We start from the raw sequence: 18413 nt of genomic DNA on the forward strand, positions 1-18413 counted from the left end.
TTATTAGTAAATATCATATATAACATAAAATGAGAATTAACATAAAAATACATAAACTACTTACTTCCAAATGTGCAAGTATTCTTTCTTTCGAGGCATTTGGTACTTTTGACCATTGAGGACTGTCCGGATCTGTGTACTGTCGAACAAGTAATCCGAGCTCTCTTGAGAAATTTGAGCTGTACTCTCCGATCTCTTTATATGTTCTCCCCCGCACATCCCACTCGAGAGGGAGAGGACGCCCCAACTGTTCCCTCTTTTCCCGCGTGTTCAATCCCTTATGGCGTCCACGTTTACTTGGAGGCGCTATTGTATGCAAATTCAATATTTTAAAATTAATATGGATTAATTGTTAAATTTTAAGGAGTATATCAATGTGTAAAATATTACCTCGTTCACAATCAGCTGGGATATCTGCCGGTCCACGTGGAGGATCGCATCCTCCACCATCACCCCCGTGAGATTGAGCAATAACATCAGTCATATCTGTCAAATTAATCGATATTAAAATTACATTTATCAGTTAAAAATGACAATATAAAATTATTTATTGTTAAAAATAATTACTTCAACATATTATAAAATTACCGCTTAATTATCACTATAATAATCTTCACTATCATCATCGGTTCCTATGTGTTCATCTTCCTCTTCATCATCTTCATATTCAACCTCCTCCTCCTCCTCCTCCACTTCCTCTTCCTCCTCCTCCTCTTCTTCTTCCATTTCCTTCTCCCTCTCCTCCTCAATTGCAACATTATCTATCTCAACAAATTGTAATGGAGCCCCCGTACGTTCAAAGCTGATTTGTGGCAACGGTCCAAGATCAACGAATAATTGGAAATTAGAGGAACTAGGGTCGTGCATAACATCTACTTCTACATCCTCCGCTTGTTCTTCAACTAGTGGGATGTCCCACACATTTCTGTGATGCACTTCTTGGACGACTTTCCAATGAGATTTATTTTTAAGGTCTTCAATGTAGAAAACTTGGTTAGCCTGAGTTGCTAAGATAAATTTATCATCATTGAAGGCCTCCGAACTGGTCTTGATACTCGTTATGTTTTGCTCAAACTTTAATCCTGAAGACCGATTAGTGTCAAACCATTTGCACTTAAATAATACAACAGAACAACCAGAAAGATAAGACATCACTAAAACTTCTTCCAACTGGCCGTAATAAGTACTATTTTCAACACCCGCTACAGAGACTCCACTATTTTGAGTTTTGCGATTCTTGTCCCTGTCATAACACAAAAATCTTACTCCATTTACAACACACCCAGGGTACGACGCAACACGAGTTGAAGAACCGTTTGCTAAAGAGATTAATTCTTCATCTACTTCCAAGGATCCTGTTTGTCGAAGATGATAAATCTTATTATAAAACCAATTAGGAAATTCCTCTCTATGTAATTGGTCTAGGTTTTCAACACCTCTAGTCTGTAGAATTTCCCTATGCTCTCTGCAAAAAACAAAAACAACTAATTTAAGAGCTACTAATAAGTGTTATAATAAACATGCAATGAAATGATGAACTACTTTAATTACTTACCGAAGATATGGCAAGATCTCATTGCAGTTGTTTAGAATATACCAATCTGCTATTTTCTTCACTTCATCTTCCAAAATTGTCAATGATTTCTTACCAATTGGACGACCCTGAGATCGAAAGACCGACATCTTTTTAAGTGATGGACCAACATCTACATTTCGGTCTGGACGATTGAACTTTGTCTCAACACCTTTCAAGTACATGGAGCAAAATGTTAATGCCTCATCAACCACATATCCTTCTGCTATTGAGCCCTCTGGACGTGCTTTGTTACGGACATAATTCTTCAATTTTTTCATATACCTTTCAAAAGGATACATCCACCTCATGTGAACCGGTCCTCCAAGTATTGCTTCTTCCGGTAAATGTATTAGTAGATGGACCATGATATCGAAAAAAGCAGGTGGGAAAATATTCTCTAACTTGCAAACAATCTCAACAATTGAAGTTTGGACTTTTTCTAAATCTGAGACTTTTAGAGTTCTCGCACAAATGAGCTTGAAGAAAGTGCATAACTCAATAATAGTTGTACTCATTGATTTCTCTAGGAATGCATGCACACCAACTGGCAAAAGGCGTTGCATAATGATGTGACAATCATGCGATTTCAAACCAGTTATCTTATTGTCATTATCAATCACATTTTTCCTTAGGTTAGATCCAAAACCATCTGGAAACTTCACTGATTTAAGAAATCAACAAAACTTTTGGCGATCTTCAACAGTGAAAGTGAATTTGGCCGCAGGCTTTTGTATCCGACCATTCAACTTCCTCAGCTGTAACTCTGGTCTCATCTTCATCTTCTCCAAGTCTACTCTGGCACTAACTGTGTCTTTGGTCTTATTCTCCAGCCCAACTATTGTGCCTACTAAACTGTCACACACATTTTTCTCAACATGCATAACATCTAGATTGTGTCGCAACATTATGTTGGCCCAATATGGGAGCTCAAAAAATATACTTTTTTTCTGCCAACCAACTTGCTCTTTTGTACGCTTTCTTTTTTGGCCGCCATAACTGACATGCTTACCAGGAAGAGAATCAGGTATAAAACTCATTTGTGTGAACATTTCTTGCATGGTTAATGGCTGTGGTGGTAATCTCTTTTCAACGACACCATATGTCTTCTTGTCCCTTCTAATGGCATGTTTGATTGGTAAAAAATGTCTATGACCATAAAAAGCAACCTTCTTTTGTAAACGAATAGATGGTGTTGCCACATTGCAAGTAGAGCAAGCATGATAACCTTGAGCAGTCCATCCAGAAAGGCTACTCCTTGCTGGGTAATCGTTTATAGTCCACATCAAAGCTGCCCGAAGAGTGAAGAAACTGCCATCGACTGCATCTCGAGTCTGTACACCAGTCACCCATAATTCTTTTAACTCATCAATCAATGGTCTTAAGAAAACATCAAAATCTTTTCCTGGCGAATGAGGTCCCGGAATTAATAAACTCAACATGAAATTAGTTTCTCTCATGCACAACCATGGTGGCAAGTTATATGTCGTCAACACTACTGGCCACATACTATAAGACAGACTCATATTACCAAAGGGATTGAATCCAACTGCAGCCAATCCAAGCCGCACATTCCTGGGTTCCATTGCAAATGTTGGATTATTTCGGTCAAAGTCCTTCCAAGCTTTCCCATCAGCAGGATGACGCAATACACCATCTTCTTTTATACGTTGCTCGTGATGCCATCTCATATGTTGAGCAATGTGCCTCGATGCATATTTTCGCATTAACCTAGGGGTTAAAGGAAAATAACGCATCACTTTATGAGGCACTTTCTTTCCCTTGGTGTTCTTGTCCACCCATCGATCCTCTCCACAAACAGGACATTTGCTTTTTCCAGCATGTTCTTTCCAAAACAGTGTGCAATCATGCTTGCAGACATGGATTGACTCGTAGCCCAATCCAAGTTTCCGCAACAACCTTTTCGCTGCATAGTGCGATTTTGGAAGCTTATTTGGGGCTGGAAATGCATCATGTAACAACTCCAGCATTCCATCAAATATTTTGTTGGGAATTTTTCCCAACACTTTGAAATGCATTAACTTCACTAGGAAATTCAATGAAGTGTAATTTTGACACCCGGGGAATAATGGAGCCTCGATCTCAGCAAACAAATCGTTATAATGTTGCCCACTCCTGTAGTCAGTTGTAGGTATCTCTTGACCGCGCTCATTCTCCGCTTGTTCGTCATTGTCATTTTGCATAAGATCAGTGAGAACATCCATCATTTCATCTTCATCATTTTGATCTATCCGAGCTCTCATTGGTATTATTTCATTCTCTCCATGCCAATGCCAATTGGTATATTTCCGTAGAAAACCATTTACAAAAAGATGATTTTCTAATACATCAATCGTCTGAAATTCAACGTTGACACACCTCCTACACGGACATTTCACCAATCCCCTTGAGTCAACGCACTGCCGGGCTCTCTGGAGAAAATCCATCACACCAGCCTCATACTCATCGGATAATCGATCTGTCAAATTAATCCAACTCTTGTCGATCAACATTGTATGAATGTAGCACTGCACGGAACACTAATCATCAAACTTACAATCAATTTGTGTGTGTCCTAATTCAGAGAGAGGCAAATGTAAGAGTCTTCAATGACTCACCCTCTCTAAACGGGTCTAAGGCTTCTTGTGATGAACACTAAAAAAATATAATATTATCACTATGTGATAATAACACTATTATATCTTTGGTAATAATTTCTTATTACTAAAGAAAAAAGCAAATATAATTAAATATGTTTTTTTAATGTCTTATGCTTTTTGAAGTTAATTATGTTGTTTTATGATATCTAACTATAATATATTTCAGTGTAAATATTATTAAACTTATTTAAATTTGACATATTAATTTAGTATTTATTAAATTACATATTTTACTTATGCTTTATTGAATAGTTTGATTAATTTAAACAAAATTTCTAAAATTTGTTTAAAATTTATTTAACTACTTTAGGATTAATTATTATTTTTATTAAAATTTAGTTGCATAATGTTAATGTTAATTTTTTTTATTCTTAATTTTAAAATATATTATTTATATAAAAAAAATAAATTATTCAAAAATATTAAAAAAAATACAGAAAAATTAAAAACAACTAACAAATAATATTAAAAACATATTTTTTTAATTTTAATTTTAATAATGATTAAAACTAACAAATATTAAATTTAATTTTTTTAATTTTAATTTTAATTTTAATTTTAATAATGGTTTTCTAATAATATATTTGTTAATTTTATTTAATCAGAACTAACACATATTATTTTTTTACATATTAATTTAGTATTTATTAAATTACATATTTTACTTATGCTTTATTGAATAGTTTGATTAATTTAAACAAAATTTCTAAAATTTGTTTAAAATTTATTTAACTACTTTAGGATTAATTTTTATTTTTATTAAAATTTAGTTGCATAATGTTAATGTTAATTTTTTTTAATCTTAATTTTAAAATATATTATTTATATAAAAAAAATAAATTATTCAAAAATTGAAAAAAAATATTAAAAAAAATACAGAAAAATTAAAAACAACTAACAAATAATATTAAAAACATATTTTTTTAATTTTAATTTTAATAATGATTAAAACTAACAAATATTATTTTTTTACATATTAATTTAGTATTTATTAAATTACATATTTTACTTATGCTTTATTGAATAGTTTGATTAATTTAAACAAAATTTCTAAGATTTGTTTAAAATTTATTTAACTACTTTAGGATTTATTATTACTTAAATTATTTAATTAATGTTTATTTTTATTAAAATTTAGTTGCATAATGTTAATGTTAATTTTTTTAATCTTAATTTTAAAATATATTATTTTACTTATCAATTCACTATTTATTAAATTAGAAATTTTATTGAGTACTTCTACTAATATTCACAATATCTCTAAATTTTACAATTCTAAAAAAATATTAAATATGTTTACTAATATGTTTAATACACATAAAATTCACCAAAACAACATAGAATTTAATTTAAAAAAAAATACTAATCAATCATATAACAATTTTCCAATTCCTAATATCATTTTTACTAATACATATTTTGAAAACCTAAAAATAAATACATTCTATCTAATATAATAATTTCATATTTTTATTAAAATTAATATTATATTATTTATATAAAAAAACATAAATTATTCAAAAATTGAAAAAAAAATTAAAAAAATACAGAAAAATTAAAAAAAACTTACCAATGCCTTCAATATCTTGCTAGCAATCTCTTTAGTCCAACAAAAACCGAATACCCAACCTTCAAACAAAAATTACAAAATATCATTATACAATTTCATAAATATATATATATATATATAAAATGAATAAATCGTTAGAATTACTTTAAGATTTATTACTTATTTAAATAAAATTTCAGGATTAATGTTTATTTTTATTAAAATTTGGTTGCATAATGTTATTGCTAATTTGATTTAATCATGATTAAAAATATATTATACAACTTATCAATTCACTATTTCTTAAATTATAAATTTTATTGAGTATTTTTAATTCTAAAAAAAATTGGGCAGCATAACGGCTGTATTTTCATATATCCCAAAATTTAAAAACCTGCAAATAATACATAAAAAAATATTCAGTCGCAGAACATACACAAAGTAATACAAATACATTGTAAATGACTATATAATTTATAATTATTACTCTAAATTTTATTAATTATTCAATTTTCTATTTAAAATATCATAATTCTACTAAAAATTAACAACAAAAACAAAGCATCAATATTCATCAACACTAAGAATAAAAAAATTAACAACAACAACAAAATTCAAATTAAATAAACAAAACTCACTCTAATAATCAAAATTTATTAACCAAATCTAATAATCTAAAACTAAAATTATTTAACCCAATCTAAAAAACAAACACTCAAATATTATATTTTCATACAAACATATTTTTATAACTAAAAGTCAAATTATATACCTAAAAAATAAACTATTAAATTAATAAATTTTCATACTAATAAATTAATTATTTATCCATATGATTAAACTAACTAAATCCTAAAACTATATATGTATTTTACTAAAATACTACACAACATTATTTCCTCTAAATTGGATATCACTAAACTTTTAACTAATTTTCATTACTAATTATTATTCTTACCTATTTTAAATACATAATCAGAAATTATATATATAATATAATAAATAACAATATATTAACAATATTAAAAAAATTATACAAAAAACCCTAAATATATTTATGCAAAAAATATAAAAAAAAACCAAAAAATTACAAAGAAAATGCGAAATACCTGTAAAATCGCTTGTAAACAATGCAAAACCTGAAAATAATACCACAAAAATCTCATTATAGAAGACCAAAACAGAAAAAAAAAAAATTGAAAAATTTATACAAAAAAAAAAAAACTGAAATATATGTAAATGCTTACCTTAATAGACCTTATAGCAACCTAAATCCTCTTTGGAATGGAAGCTTTGACCAAAACCAAAGCTTTTGGGGGCCGAAATATCGAAAAAATGAAGAAGGGGGCGGAGAAAACGGTGTTTTGGTTTCTGCCGTTTCAGAGAGAATGAGCTCTCTGTTTGGGGAAGATGAAGATTATAAAGACCCTATACCGAGAACATGTTCTTGGTATTGGGTCCTCGGTACAGAAACTAAAATGAAAAAACCGCATAAATATGGCGCGGTACCAAATTAACTATACCGAGAACGTGTTCTCGGTATAGTGTTAACGGTAAATCTTCTTTTTTTTGTAGTGATTGTTTTTCATAGGGAAAGGCCCCTCGTGTGGTACCCATCTATTGCTTTTAGCTTAATGAACATGTTTTTCTCTTGCCAAAAAAAAACTTTTAAGTTGTATACCTTTTAACTTCTGCTTAACCAAATTTAGATTGAATATCAACAAAAGATCTTCCTTGAATTCAGTGATAGTTGTTGCGTTGACTTCAGATCCACATGCCATAAACTAGTTCAATCATGTTTAAAATACACATAGTGAGCATATGCTCCTTCCCTCTTCTTTGTTTCTCATGATATTGCTAGTGGACAAACTACTCCAGAATATGTTTTATAGCTCTATTAAATTTAGAAATTTTTACATAAAATCCTTCATTTCGCTATTTTTTTTATTAATTTTACAATTTTAAAGAAATTTTTAAATTTTTACAATTGTCTTTTTCCTTTGTTTGTGTTGTTTTCAAATTGTTTTTTTCTTTGTTTGTGTTGTTATCAAATTGTTTTTACATTAGTTTTTTGTTGATGTTTAGTTATTTTTGTAATTATGAAAGTTTAAAAATCATATTTTTAAAAACTTGATTACATATTTTTTAAAGAAAAAAAATTAGGAACAATAAAAATAGTATAAAAAACAAAAAAATATATATTTAAGAAAAAACCCGTTTGCATTTAATATTCATTTCATCTTTAGTTTGACATATGGATTGAAATAAAAGAAATGAGTTCAAATAAGATTACTTACAAAGTTAAGCATTGTCAATCTAACCCTCAAACCTATAATTGAACTATGAACATTCCATTCCAACCCCCTTCATAAACAATCTATTATGTTACCATGAAAAGCAATGAAAAATGTAAGTCTATCATAGATAGATTTGGCATCTGTTTCTAGCAAAAGAAATGCACCGATCTTCTATACAAAAAAAAATGTACATGTTTATCAAGCAGGTATGTCAGCATGCTCATATTTTCAGCTCAAAGAGACTAGGGTGCGAAGATCATTGATCCCTATTTCTCTCCTATCCTTTGAACCAAAAGCCTCTTTCGCAAGTTTCCTCTTTCGCTCCTGTAATTCCAGAACTCTTTCTTCAATGCTGTTCCGAGAAATCAACCTCACAATCTTCACATCCTCTTTCTGTCCAATTCTATGAACTCGGTCCATCGCCTGATCTTCAACTGCTGGGTTCCACCATGGCTCCAAGAAGTAAACTCTAGAAGCAGCTGTAAGGTTTATACCTGTTCCTGAAGCCTTTAGACTCGCAAGCAAGATTGTTGGTCCATCTTCTTCTGAGTTTCCAAATTCTTCAATCACTTTAGCCCTTCTCTTTGCATTCATAGATCCATCTAAACGCAACGTCTTGAAACCAGCTTCTTCTAGTGGCTTTTCAAGTAAGATCAACATCTTCCGGAATTGTGAAAATACTACCGACTTTGTTGCTGAGTTTTGATCTCTTGATGCCACAAGAAGTTTCAGAAGAGCAGAAACTTTTGATGACATAAATGGCCTTGAGGAGGATGAAACATTGTCAGCATCCACAGAAGTTGGTGGAGCAGAAAACAGGTCAGAAGGAGTTGTAGGACGTCGACAAAGAGGGCAAGAAGACTTGGCGTGCTTTAGAGTTTTCAAAATACAAGCATGGCAAAAGATATGACCACAACGAGTAATCACCATATCAGTTGGTGGATTAATGCAAATCGGACAGTCAAAATCTTCACCATCTTGCAGTACCTCAACAATCTTTTGAAGCAGCTCCGGGTTATTGGATACATCTACTCAGAAACAATAACTGTTAGTATGTAATAGGGAAAGCAAGTGGACAATTACAGCAAAGAAATTGCATGAACTCATTTGATAATTACATTTGCAAATTGCATCTTACAAAAACACCAATACTGTATATTGCATTCATTAGGACTAAGAAAACATTAACATTTAGCTTTGTAGGCAGAAACCTGTATAAAATTGCTAGGTAGATCTTGAGAAATTGAACCCTAAACCTCATAAGAGAAAACCACTAGTCTAACCACTTGACCTATCTCTCATGGGATAACAAATTCGTAAATTAAGAGGTGCTATTAAGCTCTAATGTAAAGCATTCTTACTTTTTCTAGACAAAGGTACAATCAAGTGACTTTCGATCTTTTTTAAGGCATACAGAAAACAGTAGACTAGCTAGAAGGGAGATCATGAGAACATATGAATAGATCTACAATAAGTTCATGCTACTATCACTGAATTACTCTCTGGTGATCTATACAAGAAAGTTTCTGCAGTACAATGATAAGCAAATGTTGCATAGGAGAATGACAGTCCTCTTAATTGCCTCAAGGAAAAGAAGTTAAAATAGATCCAAACTAAAAGAGAAATAATGCTATCCCAACAAAAAATGGCAGTCATCATAACCAATCTAGCAACACCACATTGACTGAAATATAGAAACTGATTTTATGCATCACAAGGACATACAAAAGTCCAACCAAACATTGGCTAACTGTAGGATATATAAGAATTAATGTTCCAAACTCAAAAAAACCTCTTATTGAGGTTGAGTACAAACAGTGTTCCCTAGAGATTTAGTTCTATTTCTCTACAGCATGATAATAGTCATCATGTAAGGCAGTACGAAATCTTCTTTTCTTCAGATTATTATGTAAGTAGATTAAAAAAAATCCATCAGCTCAGAAATGCTTTAACACCAAACATTGAATGAATTTGTAACATAACATACAAAATGACAACTCAACACAAATGATATAGGCACACCAAATACAATAATAATAATATAATTTGTATATATATATATATATATATAAAAATTGAAGATATTTGGTATCATTCCCATAAGGGAAACCGAATATTTTCATTTAATTTTGTAAATGCCTAATTTCTAAGATTAGTTAAGGTTGACCTAAGCTGACTGTTTTCCAACTGATACAATTAAATGTAATTTATATTTTATGATTTGTACTCAGCCTATTTAAAGGCTATTCATCCAGTAATATAAATTATCACACATCAGAAACTCACCTTTCTCCACATAGTATCAGAGCTCTCTTTGGGACCTAAGTTTGTAAGCTTGTTTTTTCTTTTCATCTGCCATTGACAGATGACCATGGCAACTCCCACTACATCCAATATTTCTGCTGAAAATTCAGCCATTTCTTCCACCCCCAAAACATTCTATACATGCATCTAAGGATTGGAAGCTCCGAATTGCTGGACACACTTTTGAGGGCTGAGCTTTGACTGTGCTCACACAAACTCTTTTCCATTCACTACTGACCAGATTGCTCCGCTGCATCATCTCCTCAGTCCTGCTGTTCCAAATTCAAAAACACCCCATCGCCCTCTTCTGTTCCAAGTACCTCTGCTGCTCCATCAGTTCAAAAAAAAACTCCCTGGATTGTTGATTCCAGCGCTTCCGACCATATGACTGGTCAAGCCCATCAATTCTCTACCTATAGTCCATGTTCAGGTAATTAAAATCAAAATAGTTGATGGTTCATTGTCTATTGTGGCTGGTTAGGGGTCTGTTTATTTGTCTCCACTGCTTTCCCTAAAAAAATATCCATGTTCCAACCAAATCTGTCTCGCAATCTGCTCTCTATCAGCAAACTCACAATTGATCATAATTGTATCGCAAAATTCTCACCTCTTCACTATGATTTTCTGGAACTGTATTCAGGGAAGACAATTGGGAATAAGAAGGGATGTAGTGGGCTGTACAATCTCAATATTGAATCAACCCCGGCTCAAGTTAATAAACGTTTGCTTTTTGGTCATAATGTTGCTACTTACGAAGATATTATGCAGTGGCACTATAGGCTTAGTCATCCTAGTTTTCCATATCTAAAACATTTATCTCCTCATTTAATTCGAAATAAAAACTTGAGCCAATTTCAATGTGAGGTCTGTCAATTTGCAAAACATACACGCAATCATCTCATCCATTTACACTCATTCATAGTGACATATGGGATCCATCTCGAGTTCCAAGTATTTCTAATACTCGATGGTTCATTACATTTAATTATGATCATACACATTTAAGTTAGCTATTTCTTCTTAAAGATTAATCAGATGTTGTAGCCACTTTTCAAAATTATCACTCTGATAAAAAAAAAAAATCAATTTCATGCTAATCTTCATATTCTACATACTGATAATGGCACTGAGTATTTTAATTTTATTCTTGGAGATTATCTATTCTCTCATAGTATTATTCACCAAAGCTCTTGCGCAGGCACTCCCCAACAAAATGGGATTGTCGAACGCAAGAACCACCATATGCTAGAGGTGGCTCATGCCCTTATGTTCACTACATCTATTCCAAAACAATTATGGGGAGAGATCATCTTAACTGCAGCTTATTTAATCAATAGGATGCCTTCACGAGTTCTACAATATCAAACACCCATTTCCCTACTTTTGAAGGCTTGTCCTAACACTCACCTCGTGTCTCAAATTCCCCCCAAAACATTTGGTTGTACATCTTACGTCTATCTCTTAGGGCCTGATCGCACTAAATTCGATCCTAGATCTTCTAAATGTGTCTTTCGAGGTTATTCGTCCACTAAGAAAGGTTACAACAAGTGCTATAATCCTCCTACTCGACGCATGCGTGTTCCTTTAGATGCGACATTCAATGAAACACAATTTCTATCCCAACACTTCGCTTCAAGGGGGAATGTAAGCAATGCTTGTTTTTGGGAAACATGTTTACCACTATCTCCTCTAGATATTGCTCATTCCACCAAACCTTTGAATTTCACAACTCCATCCACCAAACCAACCATCGAACCTTTGAGTGTCACAAATCCACAAAATACCCAAGAAATGGAAACAACAGGTTCGAAGTTGTTCTCTACATCCAATATCCAAGTACATGTGCTATATCAAACTCACACCCAAGTTTAAAGCCTTTGCTACCAAACTGGAGGACATAACCATTCCAAGGAATATAGATGAGGCTCTTTAAAGTTCTGATTGGAAGGTTGTTGATGAGGAAATAAGGGCATTGGAAAAAAAACAAAACATGAAGAATAGTTGATCAGGCGAAAGACAAACATGTAGTAGGGTGCAAATGGGTATTTACCGTAAAATATAAAGTTGATGGCACTGTTGATCGATATAAAGCAAGGCTCGTTGCAAGAGGATTCACTCAACATACTGAGACATTTGCACCAGTAGCAAAGTTGAATATGGTGAGAATTTATTGGCATTTGCAGCAATTGAATATAAAAAATGCATTTTTAAATGGTAACTTGGAGGAAGTATACATGAAGATTCCTCCTTGTTGGGAAGTTATGGAAGAGGGACGATGTGTCACGTGAAAAAATCTCTCTACTCTACATGTGCATGGTTTGAAAGATTTAACCAGGTGATAAAAAGATATGAATATAAGCAACGTTAGTCAGATCATACTCTATTCTTTAAACAATTCAAGGATGGTAAGATAGTTATTCTTATTGTCTATGTAAACGATATGATTCTGACTAGTGATGATAAAGGAAAAACAAGTTGATAAAGGAATGCATCAACGATTGGTGGAAAAGCTAATTTACTTATCACACACAAGAGCAGATATTGTCTTTGATGTGAGTTTGGTCACCCAATACATGCACCACCCACTAGAAGAGCACTTAGAAGCAGTATACAGGATATTAAGGTATCTCAAGAGGACACCAGGAAATGGGTTGTTGTTTAAAAAGAATAAAGAAAGAGGGATAGAAGCCTTTACAAATGCAGACTGTGTGGGTTCAGTAGAAGATAGAAGATCAACGACAGGGTACTACACCAAGGTGTGGGAAAATCCTATTACTTGGAGGAGCAAGAAATAACTGGTTGTTTCCAAGAGTAGAGCAGAAGCTGAACTTAGAGCTCTTGCCCAAGGAGTGTGCGAATAGATCTGGATTAAGCGTGTTCTTGAAGAGCTTAAACTCCAGAGTGCCAGCCCTTTGAGATTATGTTGTGATAATAAATCACCAATAAACATAGCACATAATCCAGTCCATCACGATAGAACCAAGCATGTGGAAGTGGATCGACATTTCATTAAAGAAAAGATTGAAGGAAAGAAATTATTTGTTGTAAATGTAAGATATTCGGTATCATTCTCATAAGGGAAACCAAATATTTTCATTTAATTTTGTAAATGCTTAATTTATAGGAGTAATTAGTTTGTTTACTTATTAGTTAGGGTTGACCCAGGCTAGCAGATTTACAACTAATACAATTAAATGTAATTTATGTTTTATGATTTGTACTCGGTCTATTTAAAGGCTACTCCTACAGTAAAAAAATTTATCAAATATTGTAAACTCATCTTTTTCCACAGTATATATATATACACATAAAACAATGCAACGTTGTATAGTCAAGATATCCTCATACAGGCCAACACTTTATGTTAAGAGAAGCAGCACTGCAATATAGCTCAGAAGTTAGTGGAACCTAGTAAAGATGTAAAACTGCATAACTGACAAAAAAAATTAAAAATTGGCATACAAACCTTCAATATTATTAGAAGGGGTCAAGGATTTGATATTTGAAGGACACAATGCTAGATCAGTACAGATTTGGCGAAGTCGCAGAATAGTACTGAGTACAGTGGTATAGTTGCACATTGGACCGCCAGCATCAATATAACCCTGTAGAACATTCTTTGCTACTTTTTCCATCTGATCATACACTTCACGTTCTTCTGTAGAAAGTTCTAGATAACAAATCTCTACAGTTTTAGTTGGCAATCCTATTAGTCCATTGTGTTTTGTTCTTCGCAGAGAAATGGTAGCCATTAGCACCTGTAACCATTTTACGTTATTTAGAAACAACTTGAATTCTAAAACATATGTAAAAACTAATGTTTTATTTTATTCCATTTCTCAAATCTGAGACAGTCAATACTAGGGATCAATTATGTTTCTCTATTTTCTACTTCAACCAATCACCAATGCAACCTTTCCAAATTCAAATTTATAATACCCAAAAAGGAGATTAAATAAAGGTCCTCATAAAGGCAAGTGCTAAAATGGAATCTGACTACCATTCAACCTGGTCCTAAGAAGACGATACAGCTTAAAAATCAATCAAACACAACCTTAACATTAAGTATGCATCTTAATGTCTGCAATCCATAATTTTAGGACATATCATCCGTTGTGTAAAGGGAAAGTTCTTCGTATCATATAACACTCTTACCAACCTATCGCAAAAAGCTACGGTGATGTTCACCTGTAATATGTGTGAGAGGTGACCTGTCCAATCCTAGAAAATGTATTTATTGTATATGAGTGTAACTCCACCTTTTAAACGTGATGAACTCTGCCTCCATAAGACAGAAGAAGAGAGGGAAAAAATCCAATCATTGTACTGAATACATATTGAATATTAACACTGTTCTTCTGTCCACACTCCTTCATAAATAAATACACTCGTAAACTTTTTAAAACTTCTTCTTATACACCTAAAATATTAGTACAAAATTTTCCGTCAGGAGATAATTTTATTTGCTTCATATTTTTCCCACATCTATAATTTATTAAATAAAAAAATTATCTTTGACACTCTTAATTAAACATATATATAGTTTTTTTTTTAAATAAAAAAGCTTAATCACAATTTTTAGTTTTTATTTTCAACTCAAAATAAAAAAGCATATAAATATAAATATTTTTTTCAAAAAAAAAACATTTTACATAGCAAACAAAATGATTGCACTATGTATGCAAAAGAAAAAAACATAAATGTTTGCACTATGTATGCACACTTCAGTGTCCTACCAAACTACTAAGAGTAGCAGAGAAATAATATCAACATGGATCATACCTGCAGACGTGCGAGTCCCTTCTCGTTCCCCTGGGCAAGTGGTCGCTGGACTAAGCTTTGCCAGTAACTCTTGACTGAAAATGGCTCAAACCGTAAAAATGCCATCAAAGAAAATAAATCAAACGAGTCATTCTGAATAGGAGTTCCGGTGACAACCCACCTCCGGTTAGCCTTCAAGTCACAAACAGCCTGACTCTGTAAAGCATTAGAGTTCTTAATCAAGTGTGCCTCATCCAAAATAACTCGCCACCAGTTAACAACCTTAACAGGGGAGTTAGGCCAAGAATGCTCAGTAGCCAATGTACTATATGTTGTCAAAACAATATCATACTTCTTTAACTCTTCAGCATCGTCAGTCCTATCCCCATAATACATATATACCTTAAAACTTCCTGGCATGGTGTGGTCTCCCAACTGTGTGATCCATGTTGAAAAAACAGAAGGAGGACATACAATCAACGTTGTTTTACAACCAGAAGACTTGTCAAATATCAAACTGGCGTCCCCAACTTTTCGTTTCTTCTTCGATCCAGTACTTTTTTTGCTCATTCTTCCCCTCTTACCTTTATTACCGCCCGAAACAGAAACCTCCTGACCCTCCTCAACAATTTCATCGAGCTTATCTTCATTTCCACTACCAATCGAGAAAGGAAGACTTCTACTACTACTACTAGGATATTTATCAAAAGCTACCAGAGAGAGCAAAGTTAGAGTCTTACCCAATCCCATGTCGTCTGCGAAAATCCCACCGCGCAAAGGCTCCGGTCGAGAATCGGTTTCGTAATTTGTTAACACGTTCACATAACAACCATTTTTCTCTTCCCAAAACGGAGGAAATTCACGGGAATTCTCTCTCTGGGCCAACCACCATAACCCTTCCTTCTGGTGCAAGAACAGCTCTGATTTGATGGCTTCCTTTGGGGGCTCCAACACTTGCAATTCCCCCTTCTTGCTCAAACTCTTATCCACCAACTTGAAAATCTTATCCACACTCTTCATCCCCTTCTTACATTTTTTCTCCTCAACCACCATAGCCTCAGAGAGGGTAAACGACACATCGTTATCCGAAATCAACTGCAACCCCGATCGCAATATTGCCTCTTTCAAAGTGGGAAATGCTTCAACTTTAGCAAAAATGTGGATTTGACAAGGAATCCTATACCTTTTAGCGGAAGCTTGCCCTTTCGGGACAATGCCTTCAACGGCGATTGTATTCGAGTCTATCAAAGGCGCCAGTACGGCTGCCACACCTCGCTCGATGTAGCCAACCTGAACCATTCTCGTGTTGATAACTCTAATGGCGTTAGAATCGTAAGGGTTTAGGGGTTCCCGGATGAGACCCACCATTTCTCGGCCATTGATGGTGCCCGAGTAGTACTTCATCCCAACTATGTTGGAAATGATGAAACCGAGCATGTAGGTTTCGGAGGAAGAAGAGAGGGACTGAGAGAGAGAGTCTTGGGAAGAAGAAGAAAAAACAAAATCATCTTGGTCGGTTGGGAACTCTCGCCACTGATGGAGAAGATTGATGAACCTTATTGGGCCGTCGTCTTCCATTGCTTATCGGGTGTTGAAGAAGTAGAAAGCGGTGGGGTTTAGTGTTCCCTCTTCTCTACAGTTTCGGGTTTTTGAATCAAAATGGGGAGGAAACTTGTAAGGCCGTTTCAAATTTCACGTGTTCTTTTTCTTTTTTCCGATCACTCTATTATCAGAGCAATCATATTTTTTTTCTATTTGAATCACAGCACTAAAAAACTACACCGAAAAGAATATTCCCAAATAAAATATAATAATGTTATTATTATATTATTATTTTAATTCATATAATATAATAAATGTATATTTATGAAATTTTATTATTATAATATTTAAAAAGTAAAGTAATAGTTTTTGCCGTGAAACTTGTTGTGCTAACGTACACCATACCATATCTCACATCGAATGTTGGATTTCATAGAGTAATATCATCACTAAAATGTTGTTTTGAAGTCCATTGGAGCAGCCCTCATCCACAAAAATTAAAATGTGAAGAGGTGTCACTTAAAGATACAAATAAAATGGATTTTTGCTCCCGAACTATGAACAATTTCGATTATATCTCTAAATGATTTTGTAAGAATGTATAATGGGATGTAGTTTAGATAGTAAGATGTGAAAGCGTTTAGACGCTAGATGTGTGTAAAGTATAAGTATAGGGTGAAAGGTCTAAGTAATATGGGGTTCCATCTCAAAATCAATTAGTAATGAGTGAAGTAACACATGCTCTTATATATTGTTGAATGTACGCACATACTTTTCATGTGGAACACATTAATATCCCCTCAAGATGTGGCTATTTATGCTCACCAATCTTGAACGGTTGAAATTAGTGGCACTTTTGGCTTACTATTTATTTGGACAGTGTTTCAAGCTCTTTTCGTCGGTTGTGGCTCATTTGGCTCACTTTTTTTTTTGGACAGTTATGGGGTTATGGCGCCTTTTTTTTCTATTTTCATATTGCTTTATTGATGTTTTTTTTTTTTGTTTGGACCGAGTAGCTCGCTAAAGCATTTTTAGACTCTAATACCATGTAAGAATATATAATGGGATGTAGTTTAGATAGTGTTGCGTAAAAAAAAGCTAAGTGAAAGTGTACACTGTCAACAACAAGTAATATAGTAACAAGTACCATATATCGTATCCACAAGGACTGTTTTCTTAAGTTTTAATTGTGAAACTAAGTTCTAATAAATTAAAAAGATTGTGATCTAAGGGCTAAGTAATTAAATACTAATTAAATGCAGAAAAATTGATTCAAGGAGTAACAAATGGTATGATGGCAACTAGAATAATTATCCCCCTTATATGCAACTCTGACACTAATGCTGGACTGATGCTGCAGCAATTGGAAGTCTATTAGCCCAAAATTTTAGTTAATTTTCATAGGCTTCTGTCAAAGCACTATGATTCTAATCTCTTAATTAAATCACATATGTCTATGCTAATTCAATTTCAAAGATTTAATGCAAGCATCAATTCCATAAGACTATGTTTGGTAATAATATATGTCTATATCACTGCAATCTTGAATTCAAAGAGTTCAAGTATGCACCATTCAAATTGTGTGTCCATTAATTTCAACCTTTTCAGAGTTAAAGATTAACTCAATTACCTACTAAAGGTGATCAATCAATAGCAAGCATTAAACATGATAAATATTTGAATGAATAAACATCAAGTTGCATAAACATCAATATAAAGTGTCAATA

At 33.1% G+C, this 18413-nt stretch overlaps 1 protein-coding gene across 1 annotated transcript; it reads right to left on the reverse strand.

The window, feature by feature from the left end:
• Positions 1–8041: 8041 nt before the first annotated feature.
• On the reverse strand, positions 8042–16907 carry LOC133823269 (putative SWI/SNF-related matrix-associated actin-dependent regulator of chromatin subfamily A member 3-like 1). The gene is made up of 3 exons (XM_062255934.1): positions 15166–16907; positions 13850–14141; positions 8042–9107 (listed from the first exon to the last, which is right to left on the reverse strand). Exons 1-3 carry the CDS (start codon positions 16720–16722, stop codon positions 8308–8310), a joined length of 2649 nt encoding a protein of 882 aa, XP_062111918.1. The 5' UTR covers positions 16723–16907; the 3' UTR covers positions 8042–8307.
• Between the last annotated feature and the right edge of the window lie 1506 nt (positions 16908–18413).

This window comes from Humulus lupulus, chromosome 3 (assembly GCF_963169125.1).
Source record: "Humulus lupulus chromosome 3, drHumLupu1.1, whole genome shotgun sequence".
NCBI lineage: Eukaryota > Viridiplantae > Streptophyta > Magnoliopsida > Rosales > Cannabaceae > Humulus > Humulus lupulus.